Source organism: Rissa tridactyla, chromosome 9, assembly GCF_028500815.1.
Source record: "Rissa tridactyla isolate bRisTri1 chromosome 9, bRisTri1.patW.cur.20221130, whole genome shotgun sequence".
Classification (NCBI taxonomy): Eukaryota; Metazoa; Chordata; class Aves; order Charadriiformes; family Laridae; genus Rissa; species Rissa tridactyla.
The window spans coordinates 36,106,069-36,131,407 of record NC_071474.1 but is presented as its reverse complement, the minus strand read 5'-3'; the positions used below and the strand labels follow the sequence as shown (position 1 = coordinate 36,131,407).

The 25,339-nt window shown below is 41.1% G+C and overlaps 1 protein-coding gene across 1 annotated transcript in view; it reads right to left on the bottom strand.

The window, feature by feature from the left end:
- The window catches only part of COL4A6 (collagen type IV alpha 6 chain), a 137,260-nt gene that overhangs the window by 39,369 nt on the left and 72,552 nt on the right, over positions 1-25,339 (bottom strand). The window contains exons 4-11 of the mRNA XM_054214202.1: positions 13,030-13,164; positions 10,831-10,875; positions 5,651-5,767; positions 4,543-4,611; positions 3,222-3,257; positions 2,734-2,796; positions 2,063-2,098; positions 1,890-1,931 (exon numbers count right to left, since the gene is read on the bottom strand). Of these exons, the coding sequence (XP_054070177.1) occupies positions 1,890-1,931; positions 2,063-2,098; positions 2,734-2,796; positions 3,222-3,257; positions 4,543-4,611; positions 5,651-5,767; positions 10,831-10,875; positions 13,030-13,164 (543 nt within the window). The remainder of the gene's footprint in view (positions 1-1,889; positions 1,932-2,062; positions 2,099-2,733; positions 2,797-3,221; positions 3,258-4,542; positions 4,612-5,650; positions 5,768-10,830; positions 10,876-13,029; positions 13,165-25,339) is intronic.

Genomic DNA, 25,339 nt, shown 5'->3' with positions numbered 1-25,339 from the left:
AATCTTCAAAAAAGGCAAGAAGGAGGACCCAGGGAACTACAGGCCGGTTAGTCTCACCTCTGTCCCTGGGAAGGTAATGGAGCGACTCATTCTGGATGTCGTCTCCAAACACATAGAGGAACAGGAAGTTATTGGAAGTGGTCAGCATGGATTTACCAAGGGCAAATCATGCCTGACCAATCTGATAGCTTTCTATGATGTTATAACGGGTTGGCTGGATGAGGGGAGAGCCGTAGATGTCATCTACCTTGACCTTAGCAAGGCTTTTGACACTGTCTCCCATAACATCCTCATTTGGAAGCTGAGGAAGTATGGGCTAGATGAGGTGACAGTGAGGTGGATCGAGAGCTGGCTGAGTGACAGAACTCAGAGGGTTGTGATCAGCGGCACAGAGTCCAGTTGGAGGCCTGTAACGAGTGATGTCCCTCAGGGGTCAATACTTGGACCAATTTTGTTCAATATATTCATTAATGACCTAGATGAGGGGACAGAGTGTATCCTCAGCAAGTTTGCTGATGATACCAAGCTGGGAGGGGTGGCCGACACTCCAGAGGGCCGTGCTGCCATCCAGCGTGACCTGGACAGGCTGGAGAGCTGGGCAGAGAAGAACCTAATGAGGTTCAACAAAAGCAAGTGTAGGGTCCTGCACCTGGGAAGGAAGAATGCCAAACACCAGTATAGGTTAGGGGCGGACATGCTGGGAAGCAGCTCTGAGGAGAAGGACCTGGGGGTCCTGGTAGACAGCAAATTATCCATGAGCCAGCAGTGTGCCCTTGTTGCCAAGAAGGCCAATGGCATCCTGGGCTGCATAGGGAAGACTGTGGCCAATAGGTCGAGGGAGGTCATTCTCCCCCTCTACTCTGCACTGGTGAGGCCACAACTGGAGTACTGTGTCCAGTTTTGGGCTCCCCAGTTCAAGAGGGACAGGGAACTACTGGAGAGAGTCCAGCGTAGGGCAACCAAGATGATTATGGGACCGGAGCACCTCCCTTATGAGGAAAGGCTGAAAGAGCTGGGTGGGACTCTTTAGCCTGGAGAAGAGAAGGTTGAGGGGGGACCTGATTAATGTTTACAAGTATCTAAAGGGTGGGTTTAAGGAGGACGGAGCCAGGCTCTTTTCAATGGTTCCCAGCGACAGGACAAGGGGCAATGGGCACAAGCTAGAACATAGGAAGTTCCGTTCAAATACACAGAAAAACTTCTTTACAGTGAGGGTGACAGAGCACTGGAACAGGCTGCTCAGGGAGGTTGTGGAGTCCCCTTCTCTGGAGATTTTCAAGACCCGCCTGGACGCAGCCCTGAGGGACGTGCTTTAGGCAATCCTGCTCTAGCAGGGGAGTTGGACTAGATGATCTCTAGAGGTCCCTTCCAACTCTGAAGATTCCGTGATTATGTGAATTTTAACAGAAGCAGAATCAAGTCCCACACTGAGAACTTTGAGAAGCCCCATTATGTCAGTGTAAATTCTCACAGACTGCAGGACACCCATTTAGGGTCGTGAGTCTATAAATAACACATTGCTCTATCCAAAGAATAATATGAAAGCCAAAAAGAATCAAGTTAGTAGAATAATTCAATACTGAAAGACAGAGATTCAAAAGATGTCTAAGGACCTTATGTCTCAATAACCATGGAAATACTGTGCTGAATTGAGATTTTTCCCTTCCCCCTCTTCATCCAGAAAAAGCTCCCATCCTTTTTTCGTGTACCAACAGATAAGGAACCAGCAAGACTCTTTAGTATTTGGACTGTCAATAAGTCCGAGAGAAGAAAAGAAAAAGGAAAAGAAGAAAATGCTAGAATCTACCCACTTTCTAGAGGATCAAGCTATGATGGAACACTGGAGTATTACTTCATGCTCTTTCCATAACAGAAGAAGTTTCACCTACCTTTTCTCCTTTCTCTCCTTGAAAGCCTAATCCCATGTTACCCTAGGAGAGAAAAAAAACGATGAATGAATAATAAAACAACAGCAACAACAGCATCACCATCATCTATGCCCACAGCACTGTTAAAGCCAACAATCGGGTGTAGAAAGAAGACAGGAAAGGTAGGTACTCACTTTTGGACCTGGTTGCCCAGGGGGACCCATTGGACCCTAAATATGGACAAGATCAAGATTTTATTTCTTTTGACTTAATTAGGATGCATATAATTGGAGCAATGCTGGGATCTCCAGTGATATCTGAACTTTCACCTCTTGCCCCCAAAGCAAAAGTAACTGATAGACATGATCTTCAAGTCAAGTAATAGACATCATAGCTCTTTGGCACAGTGGTTAATTAAGAGCAAACTTCAATTTTAAAGCAACAAACAAGTAGTTCATTTTTACCTCTGCCAAATGGAAACTCTTCTTGTATTATCTTGAAGAAGCAACTCTTTAGCATATTTCAAGGTGACAAAGGCTGCAAACATGCAGAGGTCAGCATATTCCCTCTAGTCCCGAGATGAGGAAGTGCTCAGAACAGTATAATGTCATGTTTGTAGTCAGCACTCTAGGGCTTTGCTGGAGCCCTCATTCATGAGCACTGCTCTGAGCACCGCTCAAGAGAGGAGCTTTCTCTCTTGTGAGTAGATTAAACTATCTAAATTCAAGTATTCTGTGCTTGAAGTCAGCTGTGCTGAGTTCTTTTAACTGCACACACACTTTTGTTCATTGTTGTGACACAAGGAGGGAAAATTGAAAACATTTTGAACTGTTCTATCAACAAGTGCAAGGGCTGAGTCTCTTACCTGCAAACCTGGTAATCCTATAGGGCCTGCAGAACCTATTGGACCTGGAAACCCTTTTGGGCCCTATAAGAACATAGGATAAATACAGAATGTGTAGTACTTAACCCATCAAATCTCAACCAAAGACAAAGCAAGTCTAAGGAAACATTAAGTAATATCCCCTAATTAAGTATGCAAAATTAAATACTATAACAAACCATTTCATATTGTTAGATGTATTTTGAAAATCAGTGTTACAGAGTTCAATGGTAGAAGGGAGTTTGATTTGAAAAAGGAAAAATGGAAGAGATAATAGCAAAAATCTGACTTCCTCTACCATAACGTGGATCCACTCATACCGTTACAAAGCTGGAATTGCTCATGCTACTTGTATCACACATATAAATGCATGGCCCACTAATTTGAAAAGTTTCCTTGAGAACCAATACAAGAAAAATTACCTACTTAATATCCTTTAAAATCACCATTCCCCAAATTAAGTAACTTACAGAAATTCCATCCAATCCAGGAAGACCATTTTCTCCCTAAAAATTATAAATGCATGAATAAAAATTACACTATGTTATTGCAACAAACTATAAGGAATATTACTTTTTGTATAAACAGAAATCTCTGCTGTTAGTTAATATTAGATCAATTGTAAATGGGAAAATATTTTGACACCTCTGCTTCCATATTTAAATTGGGTAACGGACAGATTCCAAAACCCTGGAGAAGTTACAACCATTTTATTTATGGGTAACAAGAGAAACTGAGGTGAAAAAAATTTTGTATTAATTGTGTGAGGGGCCTTACATGACAGAATAAATTTCTTAATATTTTCAATATTTAATGAAGCACGAGGCTGCTAAATATTGCTGAATTCAGTACCACAAGAGGTACTGAATCCTTTGTAGATTTATTCGAAACCTAGTATTTCTGTCAAAAGTCAAAACCATGGTAAGTTGGTGAGTGTTTGTTTCAAGGCAATAAAGAACCAAGTCTTTTACATGAGCACATTCAAGAACCTATTCACTGCTCTGAACAATAAACTAAAATTTTCTATCCAAAGTTTGCATTTTCTGTACCAGAAATAAAATTACAAATTTGATACAGACATTTCAGGGCAAGGTCCTTATTAAATAGAGAGAGTAAAATCCTGAGTTCACAGCAGCAAAGGATGGAATACTAGGAGTGGGATATGATATTCATGTATTTAAACTGAGAATATGGCTGATTACTTACTAGTACCTCCCAGTACAAAAAAAAACCCTGTGAAGCAGCTGGGATCTCACAGCAGAAATCTTAACATGCACTTGCAAGTTTCCTGAGCTCTTATTTCAACAGACCTTTGCAGACATGCAAAGATGTCAGTTGCAGGAAAGTTCCGAGTGTAGGTGAAGGGCCTCTCCTTTGCTACATCTGCATCTAAAAACACATGTGCCACCTCATATAAGTCAGGGTAAGCTTACTACAAGTTCCTCACTTCCATGGTTTAACACCATAAACAAATGGTGCCAGCTGTCCAGAGACAAGCAAAGAACCAGCAACAACACTGAACAGTAACTAGGATGAGCAATGTCCCAGCACCCCAGTATGGGATCAACAAGATCTCTGCAATGACCAAGCAGTTCCAAGTTCTGAGGGTATTCTGTCTTGTCATTAATGAAGTCCTTATAAGGCCGTTTTCACAGCTCTGCATTCAGACACACCCAAGATGCCCACGTCTAACATCATGAGCAATCTAACCTGCAGCACCAGCCCTGCAACCTGTAGAACATCAAAGTGTTTCTTGTACTGTATTTTCTCCTATGTGATGACAAGTCTTACCTTCATTCCTTTAAGACCGCCTTGAGCAAAAACAGGTTCTCCTTTATGGCCTTTTGGGCCAGGACGACCCTGATTTAAAAAAAAAAAAAAAAAGTAAAAAAAAAATTTTTGGAAAAAATACTGATTTAATTTTGAAATAATTTATGTTCAGCATCATGAACAGGGCAAACTCCTGGCTCCAATAAACTGCAAGAGTATGCCTGCAGTTTTGTCAAAGCAGCTGTGGTATTATGAAAACTTAAAGACTTCCAGTGGCTTTAGAAAAACAAGGTTCTGCAAACATTTTCTCTGATATTTTCCTGTTTACATTCAATTTCCCATTTATTTTAGGCCTTTGACAACTCTTAAGATGCTATTTGAATCCGTTTGACATGGTGTAACCCCCCTGTTCATGCACATATCAGTGCCATCTAGAAGGACCTTGACTGGCTAGAGAGGTGGGCCTACGTGAACCTTCTGAAGTTCAACAAGGCCAAGTGCAAGGTCCTGCACCCAAGCTGGGGCAATCCCAAACATGGACACAGGCTCGACGACGAGTGGATTGAGAGTAGCGCTGTGGAGAAAGACTTGGGAGCATTGGTGGATGAAAAAATGAGTATGAGCCATCAATGTGCACTCACTGCCCAGAAAGCCAACCATACCCCCGGCTGCATCAAAAAAAACGTGGCCAGCAGATCAAGGGAGGTGATTCTGCCCCTCTATTCCGCTCTTGTGTGAGGCCTGAAGGAAGGCATCCAATATTTGACGCCTAGACTTGAACACATGATAACATCCTTTCCTGAATCAGCATTCACTAACTTGAAACATGCCAGGTTTGACACTTCACAGTTCTTAAAAACTTTGCCCTGGTATCTTTTGAGTTAGCTTGAATACTGCCAGCGGCAATAGTATAACTTAGTGTGGGAACATACTGCATTCACAGGATATTCATTTTATCCTCAGAGTGGAATTTCAATAAGAAAAAGATACTTAGCTCTAACAATGCTAATAAACTCAGGGTTATTAGGCTTCTTCCTAAGTACCTGGGAGTTTTACTATTCCAACAATGGCATCAAAAGCAAATCCTGGCTTAGTGACTACAAAACACGATATTTGAGTTGGGACGTACAGGCAGCCCAGGTAGGCCAGGAAACCCATCTGATCCAGAAACGCCAGGACTTCCAGTGGTACCATTGCAGCCATCGAGGCCAGGCAGACCTCTAGGTCCAGATTGTCCAGGGTGACCCTGTGTAAAGGGGAAAAAGAAAGAATGAATGACAGGATGTATTATTTTATTAGTAATACTGGCCCAGAAAACGGATATCTTCCAAATGGCAACACAAAACAAAAGAAATGCACAACTCCCACTCAAGTTCAGTGTATGGCAAACTGCAACAGAACTAGCTTCTTCGGCCAGCATTGTTTATCCTCCCCAAAGCTTAAATCCTAGAACACTGGCTGCATTCATTTAATTATCTTTTTCTCCAAGGGATAATTTTCTGAAGTACATAACTCATGCATGAGCAGATCCCAAAAGGGCAATACTCATCCCACAGCAGTCTGAAATATACAGCGTATAACACAGTGTAAAACAGCACGCAAGGGTGCACCTGACACCAGGAATGGAAGTTACTCATGTAAAAACAAGGGCAGAGGCAGACTCAACAATATCAAGCATTTATAATTCCAATCTGCTTAAATTTCAGTGACTTCTCTTCCTCTCCAGTGTGAATTCTTTCCTTTAATAGTTCAACAGATGTTACAGCTCCAGCATCAGGCCACTCAAGCAAAACAGCTTTTCTTGTTATATTAAACTTAAAACCTTAGGCAAAGCAATTGGGAGAAAGACCTAATTAAACTAACAGTATTTAAAAGAAAGTATTTGTAATGGTCAATTATTAATCAGCAGAACAGAATACAAATGTACCTAATTCTGATTTCACACCTCTTTTGCCCTGCTATAGCTCTGTTAAATTGACTGGAGTTTATTCAGCATGGTACTGGTGCAAAGGAGATCAAAGTTTGAGACTTTGGTTACTTTTTCCTCAGTGTCCTATGGGTATGTAGGCAAAACACAGAAAGGCAGAACTGTCAGTCACACTAACCTCAGTCACACTATCAAGAAGCTCCTTATTCTATCCCTTTTTTCATAGAAATGAGTTCTGTGGCTCTCAAAGATAATGTTTTGTGGCAGGAAGAAAAATGAAACTTACGGAGATAGTATCAGTAACTGACAGTTCTCTCCCTTCCCCCTGTACACCCTGATCTTGACTCATCCCAAAAGTACTTTTGTTTGATCCCAAAGATTCATCCTTAAGATATGGCATTAAACAAGTTATGACTCACACTAGGAAAGTAAAAAAATAAACATGGATAAAATGGAGATAAAGCAGAACATTAACAATCCTTCATGCCTGACACTTAAAACAAAACACATTTGTGTTGCTAAAGGTCTTCCCAGTCCAAGCCAATAGCATATGCTCTGACCAAACTCCATGAGAACTTTGGAGTAATGTAAAGCCTTTTATCTATGGATCTTAAAATGCCTTGCATAAATGTGTGAATGCTATAAACTTCATTTCACAGATGAGAAGCTGGGGGCATACAGTAGCAGAGTGACTTTCCCAAGGATGCAGAGCAACTTAGGCCATAATTGGGTAAATACTCGAGCTGATCACCGGTCTCAGCTGCTGCCAGGAGGGCCATCACACACTCCTGCTTACTCACACCTACCTCTTCCCTGAGCTGGCATAAGCACAGGCAGAATAGGTGAGTTGGAGCAGGAAATCAACACAGCAGAGAAATAACTGTTCTGTTTCTTGATAGGGTTAATTTTCAGCCCGATGAGTTCCTTAGTCCAGTTCATTTGGCAACTGTATTGTGATTTGTGCCAACAAAATGGAGAGAAGGGGAGAGAGCCCAGATCTGCTCTCTGTCAGTCAATAAGGTGCAAACTGAATGAATGTACAGTGTGCCTCCACTACAAGATCAAGGCAGCTCACCCAGACAAGTATAAATTTGAGATTAAACAAGGCCTCAGGACATGCAATGAAATCATCCCAAAGCGTTAGCATCAGGCAGCACTGCACACATAGTACCAGTTGGCCTGATGATTAACGTCTGTTTGTCAAAACACCCACACATGGTGCGCAAGCAGGGACTTGCCAGGCCCTGGTAAAGCGACAGGAGAAGGCTGAAGCACCAGTTTATTGCCACTTATATTTGCCTCTTAGAAATTATTTCATTTGGTTCCCAAAGTTGGAACAAATCAGTGGCAACCCACGCTCCTCCATCAATACAGGATGTGATAGCCAAGAGCTGTGTCTGACAGGACAGGCTGTCAGCAGAGGGAGGCCAGACTGGTCAAAGTGTACCAGATCTTTCACTTTGTTTACGGCATCAATAAACCAGAAGCTATGTGGGACAAGTGCACATGTATCTGGTTACAACATAAGGTGGCCAGCTGCAAGGTTTAGTGAAGCTGAACAGCCAACATCTGCCATTCAGAGCCAGGCAACAGGGAGCCATGCTGCTGAGCCTTCAGTGCTGGCCAAGAGCCAGCCCATGGCCGGCAGCTGACTGGTGGTCTCACGTCTTGGGAAACACTTTGGGTGAGATCTCCTAACTCTTGGCCCAACACAGCCTGTAAGGAGCCCAAAGGATTTCGGCATCCTCTTAATATTTGAGAAGGGCTCACAAAGAGAGGATATAAAGTATGCCGACCACAGTGACTTCTTACATGTATTAAATAAATCTGTGCCCCTGTCACTTAATCTCATGGCATCCATGTCTGTGGGTCTGAGCCAAAGCACAGCACAGACTGACACACACGCACACACATACACATGCTGGCTCTTTTGCTTTAGGGAAAAAATCCACAGGATTTCCTACTTTCTAGTTAATCAGAGTTCACAATGTTTTGTTCTAAGAACCTTACCTGAGGAGATACTGAGCACCCACAATTGAATTCCTTGAGAGTTATAAAGTTCTGGCTTAAATGAACCTTTTTCCTAGGGATTTAAAATACTGATTTGAAGAGCTGGTTTGACCTGAAAAAACGGTGGTTGACAGTTTCACTGCTCTTACCTCCTCTAATTCCTGTTTTGGCAGATGTGCCAATTCAGCACAAGCACCTCAATTCATTAAGGCAGAAAACTTTTACAGGCTTGGCTTATACATGGCAGGGTGAGTAGCTTACAGACCTGAGTTAAAACACAGGCTGGAGAGATCACTTGTGCTCTCTGTTCTCACAAAAGGAGACATTCCCTGTGAGACAGATAAGGAAACTGAACTGTTCATCTAGGCCCTTGCTTTACTTGACTCTTGCTCTTACACTAACACTGTGATCCCAAGGGGCCTCTTTTCTAAATCAAACACCACAAAGGCGATCCCAACAGGAGAGCTCAACAAACATTTAAGAACAGGGAAACAAATGCAATTAAGGGTGAACACAAAACTAATTGAATAAGCAGTTTCATGGATTGCTACAGCAAAGGGGCCTTTTTACAGCCATCACCAAGTGCTTGCATTTCCTCCAGGATGGTCACGAAATAGAGAACTTTGCCTCTCCATGTAGCTCTAGCTTTCATGGTACAGACAAGGGCTCACTTCTCATAGAAATACTTCCTTCTTGAACAGTTCATGAAAAGCTATATACATCTCCCAGCTCCCGTTCCAGCCTTTGCCTGAGGTGTCTTTGAATCTTGTCCTTTGGGAAAAAATAAACTTCCCAAGTAGGGCTAAGGATTTGAGGGTTTCTTCTATAGTGTGACGCAGAAGGGCTAGCAATAAACACACGTAGCTGCTGTATTTACTAGGTTAAAGGGATTAGTCAGGCCAGCTGCAACAAGATTTACTTGCCACCAGCATTCCCCAAGGGAACCAGTTCCCTTAAGGTCAGTAGTGGGATTCCCCTCTGAGTCATAGCCTTGCAGTCCTTTGGCCACAACTGAAATATACCTGCCCACGCTAACATACCTGCATACTACAAGGATTATCTCTTTATATTTAGATGTCAATTCTTGTGCAGAGATAGCAGTATATTTTTACTTCTCTCTTACATGTATCAGCACAAACATGCTGTCTCTCCTTTGCTCTGCATTTCACACATCCATATACTGTGCATATGTTTGTCTATGTTTCACAACAAGCCTAAGCTACTCCCTATCCTGAAATGCAATTGGCAAAAGTATTTTCTCAAGCAGTGGTGGTTGCTATTTTCACCCTAGAATGGAAGTATTTATCTCAATGGCTAGAAGGTAAACAATATGAATTGATTTCCCTTCCCCTTTTTCTGTCCTGCAGTTGTGACACAGAAGAGCCACAGTGGTGAGCCCTTTGCTGTTCATGAGCAGCAAAATCTGCCTCTTTCCCATTCGCCCACCTGCAGAATACTGTAAAGCAGACAAAGTAGATCTGCATATGCTGGAGGGCTTTGAATCCTCTCATCTACCTCCCCTACTCTCCCCTTGGAATGCCTGTCACTGCGCGCTACCTGGCAATGGCTGTTGCTGTATCTCTGCCTCCCCTCATTGTTGGGAATCCCCTTTCTCCAGAGCCTCATCTGAAAAAATACCCTAAGAACAGCATGTTCCCACAGTGCGTTCAATTAAATTAAGCATTATAGGAACAGCTTGTTCTCTTCAGAGCTAGCGAGTTGGCTGGTGGGACAAGAAAAAAATAGCAGCAAGGGAGTAGAGCAGGAGAGAAAACAGTCAAGGATGAGCAGAGGGGGAGAGAAGGACAAGGGCCAGGAAGGAACTGGAATCAAACAAGCTCATTTACAGGGCCAACTGTGCGTTTTCAGCCAATCTATCAAAACAATTCAGTTTTTGATAGGAAGTAAGAAAACACAGCTCAAGTGTTGGAGCTCTTGGCCAGCTCAGGAAGTAGGGAAGATGAGAAAGAGCATGAGCATAGTCTGAAGGCACAAGGATACAGAAGATGGAAAAATGTCATCAAGAAAAGAAAAATAATTCTTTAAGGAGAAAGCAGGATGAGCTAAGTAGTGTAGAGAGAGCAAGGAAGTTTGGGGCAACTTCTAAAGCTGGCCCAGCTGAAATTCCCCTGAGGTAAAGTGTCTGTAGGACACCTTTGCAAAAATCACTGGGGAAAACCAAAGCAAAAGAAATCTTGTCAAAATACTCTAGGCACACGATTTTTTATATGTTAAGGAAAAAATTGCCAATAGAATGTTAAAGTTCTAAAGCCCTAAAGTTCTATGCATGTGATAGGACAGTCTCGTCGTGCTCACATGCTTCTGGTTGTCACTAACATTCTGGTGATTTATATTTACATATGCAAACTTACTGGGATCCCGTTGATGCCTTGGAATCCTGGAACTCCCATTGGGCCCTGAAGAAAAAGAGTACATATTATATTTCACTTGATCAATCAGTGTATTTCAGTTACCTGTGAGATACTTATCACTCCAACATTTCCAGTCTTGACTTTAGCTTTCAAAACCAAAAGGAGCAAACTATCTCAATACAGACTCTCTCTGACCGCAGAGGTCAGTGAAGATAGGAACTGAGCATCTCAGCTTCACCGGATGCCAAATGAGTGTTTCAGGAATGTTTTAATCAGGCAATTTACAGTAAAAATATAATCTACTGCACATCTGGGGAAAACAAGATGCCAGAAAAATAAGCAATCCAGTAGAAGCTTAACTCTCAGTGTCACACTTGACCTTCCAAGAGCTTCAACAGGACTTATGGGTCTTTCTGTCTATACTTGGATAGCACCACCCAGAGATATACAGACCACTGTATTAACTTTCAGACCACTTCTGGCTGAGTCGAAAGTAATTGCCACTTTGTTGGTTCTGGTTCTACTGTTCTGCTCTGGATAGTAGCAAAATAGACTGTGTAAACAGAATATTCAGCCTAAACTGCTCTTGCTTTGGAACGGTAAAGCATATTGCTTCCACGAGAGATAGAGAGATAGAATCTGCATGTTGGTATTGTGTATGTACCCATGTCAATGGATAGAAAGAGTAGTTATGGAGTAAATAAGGGATTTTTTGGTGCAAGAAAATTGGTTCTGATTGTTAAGGGTCAGTTCCTATCCTAGGTTTCTGTGTCTTCCAGAATCCAGGTTTGATTATTTCAGTGTTATCTCCCAGAATTATGAAAATGCTATCACTCATATCAGTGGTGATTCCTTGTTTTAAATCCTCCATTGCCTTTCAGATGAATGCAGCACCAAAGCAATGACTTTCATTATCATAATTTTCAGTTTACTTGGTTCTTTCTCTTAAGAGAAAGGGTGACTAATATTAAATGAGAAAAGAGTGTAACTGCAGCATATGAAAGTACAATTGAGCTAGTTTTCATCTAGCTAGCTCAGCTATCAGTAGCTGTGAAAACATGGAAGACAAACTCTGTTCTGCAGGTCCTGGTACCTAAACTATGTGTCCTTTTCTTTTTGCACACATGACCTGAGTACCTTGCATCAAGTAGACTGGTAAGAGGCTCTGGGATAGTCCCAGGATGCAAGCCCTTGTAATGATGCTCCAGACTTCCTTCAGACTTTAGAAACCAGGCAAGCAGGCAGGACTTCCTCTGCTTTTTACACTTTCAAGCTGTTGTCCTTGAAACATTCCTTTTGTCCAGCCATATAGGTATGAAAGTAGGAATCTCATCCCAGTCCTCACATCAGACGATATCAGACTTGCCCATTTTATAATCCATTACATAGACTCTGCCAGGCTACATGGTGGGAGCATAGACTGCTCTGGCCTACGCGATGGGACTCAGTGAGTCCTCTGCATGCAACCCAAAACTCATGATGTGAAAACAATGTAAACTTTCCTTAAGGCGAACTATCCACATGCATCCACTCTTTATTACTGGAAGTATTTGTTCATACTTCCACTATGCCTAGTTTGTACTAGGCATTCATTCTTTTGCCTAGTTCCAAACTCCACTTTTGATAATTCCTTCCTAAGGAGAGACAGCGGAACAGATCCTCACAGCATTAAAACATTTCTGTGTTTGCTGTTCTGCCCATTCTTGCACACTGCATTTATTGACACCCACACCTTACAGGTTATTCTATTTAATATGACATAGTTTATTACATTCTTTCTATTACAAGTAACTTTGCACCCGCAAAACTGAATTGCAGATTTCATTCAGAAGCCATTCATTTTGCTTTTCTATATGCCAGCTCAGGATCTTCTACACAGGAACCAGCTCCAGGTCTCTCTGAACGTAGCGTGAGTAACACCCATCTATCCCTGGGCATGTGAAGTGAAAGACTACTTGCAACAGCAACACTCATTTGGCTATGGTTCATCTACCAGGATAGCTACAATGTTCAGCAGCTTTAGGAACGGTATTCTCCTGCAAAAATAAAATCAGGGGATTCTCTAAAGATACTAATGAAACGCTGTTGTGCTTTTCCTCTTGGGCAGATAGTCCAAGAGTATCTTTGTTCATTCAAGAATATATACAAGGCCACAGATTTATTGCAGGGACAGAAAAGAAAAGTCACTGTTGAGCCTACCTTGTCGCCTTTCTGCCCGGCTGGTCCAGGGGGGCCCACTGCTCCTCTCTCACCTTTTGCTCCCGGCAAACCTTCCGGGCCAGTAAATCCAGGTGCACCTATCGGTCCTTGAAGTCCAATCAGTCCTGGTCGACCCTAATATATACAACAAAAAATAAGTCAATGCAATACGTTCATAAACTCCTTTGCAATTACTCTATCCAACTCAATCTTTAATGCAATTTGATACCTCTCAGGTAGTTAGGGCATCCTAAAGTTTTCCCTTTCAGATAAAAGAGTTTTTAGAGGTCTTTTCAGGTAAGTAATGAGTAATAGTAAGAAATCTTCCCTTTTTCTTCCCTTGTAGGAAGGAACAGAGGAAGACAACAGTGTTTTGAGATCAAACTGGCTGCTTTTCTTGATTTTGCACCTCTATTTCCAAGCTGCAAAGGGCAAAAAGATTTTGCTTATGCTTCAGGTCAAGCACAACAAAAAGATAATACAAGATGCAAGAAGTGCACGGGTCCCATGCAGTCAGAAAGCACACTTCAGAGTATTTGAGACTAGTACAATGGTTGGCTCAACACTGGGATTGATTCCACTGTGCTCTCCTCACTACCTTATAGTCAGGGTGAGGATTTTGATTTCTCGAGCACAAAAAGAAGGGTGTAATGACTGAGTATTGCCCGAAGATGGCAGCCTTTTCTACAACTGCAGCGATTCATATGTGACTGATGAACTTTCATTGTTCTATCACGACACGGATGTGCAGAGTAGCCTGGTACTTGCTTCTGAAACAAGCCAATGTTTAAAAAATATTGCTGTAGGTGCCCTGATTTTTTATTAGCCTCAGAAGCTGCCTGGCTGAACACTTAACACAGAGTTTTGTATTAACATTTTTGTACCTTTCATTTGGTTCATTTTGAGAGAATTTGAAACGATCAATAGAGTCTAAGGTCCCAAAGTATCGGTAGAAAATGGCAGTTTAGGACTATGCTTTCTACTGGCAAGACAGTCAGTGGATTAAATTAAGTTATCCATGCAAATAATCAAGCCTTGCATTAAAAGGTACAGAATGGAGGAGGAAGTTAAAAAAAAAAAAAATAAAAAATCCTCTTTTCAGTTCTCCGCTATACTCATGTCCATGGTAGTTTCCCTTCTATTCCCCTAACTCCTTAAAACAGCAGAAGGAATGCAGCTCCCTGCTGCAAGTGTTTTAGTAATCTCAGCTGGAGATGTGCAAAGTCCTGACTCCATGCCTTGGCAGGTAAAAGACTTTACAGTTAATTTAAAAATGGTTTTTACATGTTAATAATCAAGGAAAGTGAAACAAACTGTAATTGATTCTAAAAATTCTTTTTCCAGGATCATTTTTAGTACCTGTTTAGGCAAAAACATTTCATCCCATATTCCATGTTTCTTCACTACTGGAAAGTGCAGCAATTCCCCCGTGTCACTCTTTCTGTTGTGATTGTTTCATCCTGGCCTTTTAACTGAGGTCAAGTGCATGTTTTGTGTTTCATACCTTTTCTGTCTAGACACTATCCATACTGTGCACTTCCAGAGGCACAGACTCCCATCTGAAAAGGCTTTTCTGTTGATTATTTTCTGCTTTTTCACTCTGGGCTAATTATCAAGGGAATTCTTTATATTCTGAACCATATGATCATAACATTAATCCCCAAATCTTCAGTAGTCCTTAGCAAGCATACACAACAAGGAACATGTTACAAAAATCATATGCTTTGCTCTCACTTTCAGTCTCAGCTTTAACTTTTTAATTTCCCATGGTCACAAGCTATTCAGAGTCTTTTCAGGCAATATCTCACTTCCAAAACATGGGTTGTGGACCGTTCACCTCAAGGCAACACAGCAGTGGAGAGACATACCCTAAAAATGTGCATGTTACTGTTATAGCCAGCCACCACCTACAAAAGCAACAGCACCCAAGAGTCCACCAAGGTTCCTAGAGAAAACACACCGTGAGTTCCTCACTTGTTTGAATTGCTTACACTTCTGTATTCAATTAGTTTGATTGCCTAGTTAATGACTGTTTCCCAATGACTGGAACTGATAGGAATTAAAATTTTAGGAGTCTCTTGTTTTGTTCTGCTCCAGGTCGCCTTGAGGACTATACCTAGATGAGACAGCAAAGACCAGTAATTACGCATTCTGCTTGTGTTCGGTTCTGCAGCTCTCTGACAGAACAATTAAACATGTTCTCTGTGATTTCAGGGCTCATAGGTAAAAAGCTCTCTTTTGCTTTAGTACCCTACAAGAAAGATTTTAACAGTACTTGAAGATTTTGTCCAGTGCCTTAGAGTGTCACTAAGCCATAAAGACACAGTAAAGTGCTTCTAATCTCTTTGATAATGTGATTATGCCATGATAATCAGGCTCTCAAGAATTCCTACTTCTTCTTTTGAAGTCTATGTGGATGGAAATCATGTTTTCTATGCTAAAACAAAGCACTTGACTCCACTGCTACCAAAGCAGCATTTTTTGTCACTCAGTAGCACTCCCATGAACTGTCCCAAGACAAAAGCATTATGAAGAGCAGGCACTGTGGTGTGCAGGAGCAATTCCAGCATATAAACACAATGAAGATGTAGGTTTTACCACAAGGTAAACTTACAGGGTTCAGCGCCAGGTGGAACTACTGTTTGACCTCAATGAGTTTACCTTGTGGTCAAAAGTTCAGTGCCTAGTCTTTACTGTGCTTTGGCATCAGGGTTGCTCTTACTTATCCAAAGGACAAAAAGAATAAAACGTCTCTTAGCAGTGAGGACAAGCTTAAACATAAAATGTGGATTACATCAAACAGAAACTATAATGATTAGACAGAGCTTCCTATATTTAATCTTCATTGTTCAATATATATCATCCAGTAGCCTGTAGAAAAGTCATTACTAATTTACACAAATGGTATCATTTTGGTTTCCTGGCTGCATGACAACCTTTTTTAAAAAGAGGAAAATTATAGAATGCTAGTAACACCAAGCAATGACAAAGTCTATGAAATTACTGTGACTTGTGAATGTTTTCTCAAATGCCCACTAGAATTCCATATATTTGAAAACCACGACCTGCATTCTCAAACATATTTGTGCACCAGGCTTTTACCACACAAACAGCACTAAATGAGATGCCTGTCTCTGTGATGAATATGATGCTGGTAAAAAATGGCATTATTTCTTAATATACCACAGCATTTCCATAGATAATTTCAGGATTTTGACCAAGTTTGTGACACAAATTCAATGTGAGTCATATGCATCTCTGTTATGCACTTAGCCATTGCAAACCATTAAAACCATTGCAAACCGTTTTCAATGTGTGGTAATCAAGAGGAAAAAATGTCTGCGACAGGAACCTCCCATTGCTTCTGAATCACCACACTGCAGAAGGCAATAAAACAAAATGCCCTGAAAATGTAATCTGATGTCAGTGTCTTTCAAGGTAGAAAAGGTTCTGCAACGTGTGCCTTCTTCCCTTCACCCTTTTAATTCATCTGCGTCCCAGGCTGTCACGCGGAAAGGCCAGTATGGTGGGTAATGATGGGGCCTCTTTACTGCTACACAATCAAATACATCACAGTTTCTCTATTGTCCCTACCCCTTTTGCCAACTCTAATACCCCACATAAATTTTCGCCCACTGAAGCAAAGCTGCTACACATAGCATTGCAAATTCCAAACATTCTTTTTTTTCCCCATTGCCTCTGTGAGCTTGGAGAATAAAACGTAAACCTATTTGATTTGTCGCTGTGCAAACGAACACACGTGGCAGTGGTATGGAACCACTGGACATGCCCCTTAATTCAGGGACAAAAAATAATACAAGTGCTTGCTTACTTGGCAGACAGTTCTACGAGCCTCACCCACTAGCAAACACTAGTTCAGTGATTCATCACCAAAAAAGGGTACTGGAACTCACAAAGTGAGATAAGGTTAGCAAGACTAGGAACTAAGCAGAATACTATTGATCAGGTAGGACAGAATTGGTCCTTACTTCAGTTAGTAAATTCGTAGACTGCCATATTTCAAGCAGCAAAGCATTATTATTATTTTTCTATGCAAAATTATGGTCCAGTGTAGGAAAAGAGCAACTGAGTTTAAAGATGTTCATGTTTTCTCAAACTAATATATAGTTCCTTCTCTATGAGAATTCAGTGACCACATTCACACTCTCTATTTCTTCATCCATTATTTCCCCCACATACAATGTTTTATCAACAAAAAAAATTGCCAACGACAAAGATTTACTTCACGAGCAAATACTTTGGAGTATTTTATACTCGGTTGATTACATTAAGACAGACCAAAAAGCCAACCATTAATTGATTATGGCCCTAAAAATGTATCTTTTCATCTACTGCATACACTAAGCAGAATCTAGCTGGAAACTTTCAAGGAAGATCTATGTCCCCAATTCCCACGTTGCACAGGACAGCCTGAGCAAGGGACTGATCCTTTGAGATGCTCTTTCACGCAGGCAAATGGCATCGCCCATTTAAATCATGGCCATTCTCTGTGATCAAGGATGCCACATTACAAAAGGCGACACATGACTCACGCCACACTCAGATGAAGTGTCTATAAGTGACTTCTCGGTGCAAGGTAGCAATGTCAATTAGTGAGTAGCATGACCTTGGGCTAACCACTTCTACTTTCGATCTCCTTATCCTCCCTTCTCCTCTTCGGTCTGCCCTGACTTTGCTGCAAGTTTCCTGCGGCAGTGGTTATCTCTCGCTAGATAGACAGTGCCTAGCACAGGAGAGCCCGGGTCTCAACTGGGGCCCCACAGTTCTACTGTAATAATAATAATTACTGATGAAAAACCCTTCACAATTTTCCCAAATTACAGGTCAGATATCCAGTGCCCTGCTTACATTCCACAGTAAGTAATTATTTTCCCTACTGAAAAATGCTTTGTACTTTTAAAGAAAATTATTCTTCAGTTTTTCTGCTGAAAACTTAGGGAAAGTCTTGCTCAAAATGGCTTTTTTATTTCTGTCATATAATTTACTGTTCCTCTGCAGAGCTTTTGACCCACACAGCATGAGGTGAATACACAAAACTGTATATACACACAAAAATAACGGACCAGAAAAAACATCCTGTGCAACAATCCTACTTTGTTCAGCACCTTCCCAAAAACTTCATAGGGTTTTTTCCCCGCTTTGTTGTTCTCTGTTTTTTTTTAATGGAAGATATCAGGGTAATAATTTTTTTAAATTTATTTTTAGGAAAGGAGACAATTTTTTGCTGTAGCATGTAAAATTCTCTAATATGATTCCATTTAGAAGTTTTCTGTTTATGCAAAGCAGCGCTTGGCATGCCCCCACTGCAGACTGTCAAGGTTGCTCTGGTCATCTCAGGAGCAATCTTTTAATGCAGCAATGGAGCAACTGCAGGCTGTTTCTCCTGGTAATTTCCAATCTTACTTCATGTCATAAACTCCATTTTCAAAAAAATACTGTTATTTCCACTAAGCCTGACTAGACATGACCACAAGTAGAAAATTCAGGTGATAAAAAAACACGTCTGTGTGCATATATATATATATTTATATATATATAGTTTTACACCCTAGTTTTAACCCACTTAAGAAAAAATAATGAAATTTCGTTCCATTCCAATTTTAAACCATTTGCTTCCTGAATCTTGTACTTCAGTAACATAAACAAATAAATAAATAAAAAAGAAGCTTTACCACATTACAATACCAAACTGCATGGAAACCCTGGACATTTTTTTTAAAAAATCTTTCTTTTTAAATTGGATATTTAAATCTCTGAAAAGTTTGTTCTTTAGAATGCTCAATTTCCAATTAAAAACTTTCACAGAACATCCTGATCCAATCAATTCCACATATTTGCTATTTCTATTTACAGCCCACAAAGAGACCACATACTGTCGCCTTTTTCCCCACCATGGGCAATGCCAGGAGTGACTCAGTGTTAAATGTAAGTAATTACTCCATTTTATACTTCATAACATTTAAAGCAATGACTTTTAAAAAAAAAAAATAAATGTAAGAGAGTCAAAAAGATGACTTTAACTCAGATCCCTTTTTTGCTTTGATGTACTAAAACGTCCAAGTTAGATAAGAAAGTAACAGCATGTGGAAAGACTCCAGGCCACAGAGAACAGAGATAACATGAAAGCAAGTCAAAGGCACTCATGGGTTGTAACATCTGTGTGAGAGATGCGCTGGCCAGGCAACAGCCTTCCTGCACTGCGCTCCAGAGGGACGGGGACCCAGCTGTAACTCTGAGCGCCATACAGAATGACGGGCACTACAGAAATATAAAGATACTATTTGTGGGGATTTTTTATAATAAAGAACAAGCAGCAGGATTTTCAAAGCATAATGATGACTTACGTTGTATTTCTTTTAAATGAATAACCATTGTACGGCAATTATGAGTTAGAGGTTATTTTTAAGGAGCTACAGTATATATTTGAATGACATTTATTTGCCCTTTTCATGATCATCACTCAGAATTAGGCCTCTATTTCAGCAGAAACTGCATGAAACAGTTATCATGGTTTGCAGAGGCTAGATACTGATGAACTGCATCCCAGAGTATCACCGCAGCAGAGGTGATCACCCCTGAATCCCCGGCTTACCAACTGTTTAAGCTAATTGGCCATGAGGCTCAGGTGATGCATAGTCATCTGCGATGAACTTTGCGCTACTTGTCTTGGCAAACACTAGTTGACTGATATCTTTAGGGCCTTCTTGTGTTTTAAACTGGAAGGGCAACATAGGTTCATACAAAAACGGAGAGCATTTCACATAGCCAGCACAGGAGACTGACAAGTGCCACTCCTCCTCTGAAGTCACCCACGTGCCTAAGCCTGACCGAGAGGCAACTGAGGAAATGAGGCATGAAGGAGGAGGTGAGTAACCGTGGGCAGGAATCACTCCCGCACCTCATGGAGGTTTGGCATTACATTACACTCATCAACATTCCAAAAAAAATAGGGCTTATATTGAAAGAATGGATTACACGATTATGAAATCTTAGCAAAAATGTTGCAGCAAGTGAGGTCTTACTGACTTCAATTTACTTTCGAACTAAGCTTTTTTTTATTTAACAAAAGAGCATAGTACAGCCAAAGGTTTGACTGGTTTATGAGATTTTATGGTCTTTTGCAACCTCGGTTCATCTTCTCTCCCTCAAGTCTTTGGTGCCTAATCTCTAAAAAATGTTTTAGAAAGCTTTTACAGTTCCCCGACCTGTTCATGTAGGACAACAGCTGTCATAACATTTTCCTGCCCTTAACTGAGGGAAGGACACTTCTGAATATTGCATACATCTCTTGACAGCAGCACAAGTCCTGAGCTGAATTTTAATACAAAAGAATTAGTTATTTCAGAAGAAAACACAGGCTTTCTCCAGGACTTCTTTCCATTTTCCTGGCGGCTGTACAGGACAGCAGACAAGGTAGCATATGCAAAGCACTTTTTTCCCCAGAATGCACACAAGTCGTCTCTGGTGAGAGCATGGCAGTAGAAAATGACCAAATGACAGCTCCTCAGCAGTCAGTCCCCAAAACAGGAGATGGGTCAAAGGAAATGCAAGGGTCACAGCCCCTGACTCTACCGGCTTTGGTTGCAGAGCTTTTCTCTATCCAGACTGATCTGCAGATGCCACTGGTTCTATTGCCAACTATTTTTTTTTGCCCCTTACAGGCCTTTTATGGTGATACAGAACATCGCTATTGGTCTAGCAAAGGATCAGCTAACTGGTTATAATTAGTTTTTGTGTTTACTGAAAACTGTGTGAATTAAAAGAATAATTAAAATTGCTTCGTTGTTCAGCAACCCATGGTGATATGCTACACACAAGAGTGACCTGCAAAGGAGGGCAGCCCCCAATTACAGCCAGCTTCGCTTTGCTTTCTTCTTCTTCAGCCTTACTATCCTCACTTCTGGCAGTACTTTTGTCATCCTCAGAAATACTTTGCAGTCTGCTTTTACAGTTTGTGTTTAAAGTTGTCTCTTACTCAATAGCTTATTTGTTTCAATCAGACAACCAAATGGGATCACTTAGCTTTATCTCATATTTTAATTGTTTATATCTGATGTTTTTCACATGACAAACAATATGGATGAACTTCACAGATTGAGGTTTATTAACTGAGCTTATGCAATTTCCAACACCTGGCTACAGGCCTTGCAGCATGTACTGTGTGTATATATATACAATAGGTCTGTATGTATTTATTGTATATATATGTATATACTATATATATGTGTATATATTTTTTTGTCTCCAATGAATTTGTTAAGATCAAGCACACTATTTTTCACAAGCCATTTAAAGGGATTTTACCTAACTCATTACTGAAGAAGATGCCACACTAATTATAGATATTAGATGAGTCCCTTGGAGAAAACTGATCCTGAATCATAGTGACTTCATGGGCAGTCACATCAGGACTGCTGCCCACGAAACCACAGCTTCTTACTCTCCTTAAGACACACCTACAACACACATCTTTTCCAGGGATCTGTTATGGGCTCATAAGGAAAGAAGAACACACAGCGTTGTGTTATTTTCCCTTCCGCCTATCCCTAGGCACCCTACAGAACAAACCAAAAAAGCCCAATGAGTTTCCAAAGAACTGTTAAAGTGAACAGCTACAATGACCGTTGTGCTACCTCCCCCTCTAGCTGGCATTTCCAAGCTGCCTTCTTCATGGATTCAAGTGACAGAAGATTCATTGTTGCAAAAAAATGTTGTCAGTAGAAAATTAGCTGTATTAAGTAGCGTACTGAACAAGTGAAATCTTGCCAGTGTCAGGCCTGTTAACACTATTAAAGGGACATTGTATCTAGAAAGGCAGGGAGAGTTCAGCCACATGCTGAAGACGAAAAGACTGTAAACCTCCTCAGGGTCTACTGTGTCCAGATCTGTTAATTTGCTTCGGGCTCCTCTCCAGTTCTTTCTTTTACAGCAAATCCAATTTTTAAATTTCTAATTCCCCTTGCAAGCAAAGGCTGTGAAAAGTCAGTGTTTGCCTCAGAGACAGAACAGGGATGTGGGCAAGAAGCAAATCTAGCAGGAAGAGAACGCTCATACCAGCATTTTCCCAGTACAACCATTCCTTAGCAAGTGGGATGGTTTGGTCTTCCCTGTGGCACTGAGGGGCAGAGCCGCTGACTTTCCTGCATCCCACAAAGGCACGGGCTGTGAGAGTCCAGGCTGTGCACTGGGAAGGAGGCAGTTCAACTCTCCAAGAAAACAAGCAGGAGGAACTGCACACCTCGTTCACACACAGAATTCTCTGTCCATCAGCCTCTACAGCACCCATCAAGAGCTGAGGGATTTTGAAAACGGAAGACTGAGACAGGAAGAAAGGAAACAGGGAATTGGTAATAAAAAGGTCAAAAGTACCTCTTTTACTGTCTCACAATTTCTAAGACTACATTGTAACTACATTTGACTACTATTCTCTTTCTGCCTGGGAACTGGAAATCAAGCGCAGTCAAGACACATCCTTCTCCCCCAATAACACAGAGATAAGGAGATAAGTCAGAGATAAGGAATAGACCCAGAAGCATGAGACAAAGAGATGGAAAAGGAGTTACGGAAGCCCCTTCTGCCCTGTGGATGATAGAAAGAGCTTTCCATTTCCCTCATGCTGTGGGAATGAGAGTGTCCTCTTGCACCAGAGCTTCCCCAAACCCGACATTCAACCAATAAAGAAAAGAATGAGGATAAAAGACCCAGTAATGAAAAAACAAAAAGCCCCTGAGGTTTCCATGCGTGGAAACAGTTACAGAGCTCTAGTGATCACTCACCTTACATGATGCCTTCTTGGCCCTTCTAAAAGGCCTCATGCTAGAGACAAAAAATAGTTCACGAACCTTTTAGAGAAACTTCACTCATTGAAGTTCTTTATTTCAGTTTCAGCTACAGATAAGATATTACCAGCTTTAGTCTCTATCAGCAGCTAAATTAAGTTCCCAGTCTATTTAAATCCTGACAATTATCCTGGGGAACTCATTTCCACAAGACGCATCTAAGACCAGAGCTTTAGGAGCATTTTTACAGGAACAGCCACACAGAGGAGAAGACCACGGAGACACGAGAACTGTTGCAAAAATGTCAGTTAAAGGCTTCTAGCAAAGATTTAATGCCTCATGCACTTCTGGAGAGAAACCACCCACCAATCAACAAGAGCCAGGAAGAAGTTAAAGAGTACCAGTCTGTAGGGTAATTATTTCGTGCTCACCAGCTGGGTTCCCTGCTGCGCACTGGAGTGGATATTCAAGATCCTGACCTAGTTTTTTCTGGGCTTGCAATGGCAATGTTCCCTTTCTTTGGGCAATTTTAGATCCAGATCTGGAGTTTGCAGCCTGGGCTCGGCTCATCCGTTCCCAGATTGCTGCAATGCCAAATCAAACTTGTTTTTAAATTATATTAAAGGGCTAGAAGGGTTTGGTCATTCAAAGAAAATTCACTCCAAGTATCTCTCTACTTTGCATAGACTCAAAAACCTCCAAATGTTTTCTGCCAGGCAAAAACTTGCAATTTGAATGGGATACCTGGATAGCTCAGAAACGCTCAGTTCATCACAGCCACAGAAAACTGAATTTAAAATCTGAACCTTTCCTCTAACTTAGCTTGCAATCCAAGTCATAGCCTAACCTATTCTGGACTGCGATCTTAAGACTGCTTTTTTGGCTCACTTTTATCATACCGGAACATCTAATTATTCTATTAAATTTCACTGTTACACAGAAAATGTGTACCTATAAATTGCCACAAGTAAAGCAATGTTCCAGAAAAACAATCTTGTCTTTTTTCCTTTGTTCTTACTGATGCATTTCTTGTGTCCCTCCCCCTGTCCACTACCCAGTCTTTGTGGTATCACAATCAAATTTTAGTACTTTGTACAATGTAATTCTGAAACTGGCATCTGATCTATGCAGCATGGAGCTACCTCTAAGCCTTACTACTATATCATGTATTAACATTATTCATCTGGTGAATAAAGTAGCTTTTTTTGGAAAAGAAAAAAAACAACAAAAAACCAAACAAAACCCCCCACACACATTTAAGAAAATATCCATTTTAGTCACCAGACCATGTCTCACATGCTAAACATTCTGTTTACAAGAGAGAAACACAGCAAAAGTTCTCATTATCCACTAAGGTCATTGAGCCCCAAAGGATGCTTCTAGTTAGAAGGCAGGCGGTGAAAGTAGGCCATTCACAGATCTGTCCAGTAAGGGGTCAGTGGTGAACAATAGATTCTCTGCAAGCAGTTTCCCCTACATTTTGCCTCCCATAGCCTTCCCAGCATGTTCCTGGCACTTCAGAAAGGTCTGAGCGTCTTTCCTTGCACAGGGTTCTGCTAAAAACAAAATTATCTGTTGGAACAGATAGTATTAGTCAAGATTTAAAACTCAGATGGGAACCATTTGCTTATTCAAGATATCAGATTTAGAACAAAAACTCTTCCCAGAGACCTGTTACACAGCAGAGCTGAGGGGAGTTTTGCAAACATGTAAACAATTCACTTTAAAGGGAAAAAACGGAGTCTGTGAATTCTCATCTACACATTGCTTGGAAATATACAGACCAAAGCAGGAGGAGTGGAGAGTAGTAGAGGCCTACAAATCTACAAACATAACATTCAGCAAGATTCCAGTTATCTCTAGAGGCTTAAGCAGAGCGGGTCCAGGCAAAATTTTACTGCAGTGCCTGATAACATGCGCCAGTCAGTCAGTGTCTGGTTTACTAGGCAGTGTCAGAGAATAAACTGCAATTAGTAGAAATAACTCCAAACCGAAGTCAGAGAGAGAAAAAAATAGAGGATTTTTCATTTCTGTTAATAAGTGTTGCATATTGATCAAGATAGGGACGGAAATGAACTCTTCACCTACTTGAATTCCCACTGGCTAAGGTATATAGAATAAATGATTAATTCCAATGTTGCTTGTCATCACATAAATTGTATGTTTAAGTCTTTGGACATTTACTACGTGGCTGTATTAACACTCGAAAAAGCTTCATTCATTTGTTGGTATAAACCACACTTCCAGTCTGTTTAATCTTTGACAGACAGGTCTCATTGTCCCCAAAATCCCTTGCTACACAATACAACAAAGACTTAAATGACTCTGTAGGCCTGCCCCACTACCCACACTGCTCTGCGCTTCCTGCCCATATATCCCTGGAATTCATGACCATGCAGATTACTAAATTACACGCTAGGCCAGGGATTAAGCTCAGCTCTTTGTATGGGAGCATCTGAGGTCTGGAAGAAGATTTTACCTGTCACGGTCTGTGCTCACTGGGCCTTGAT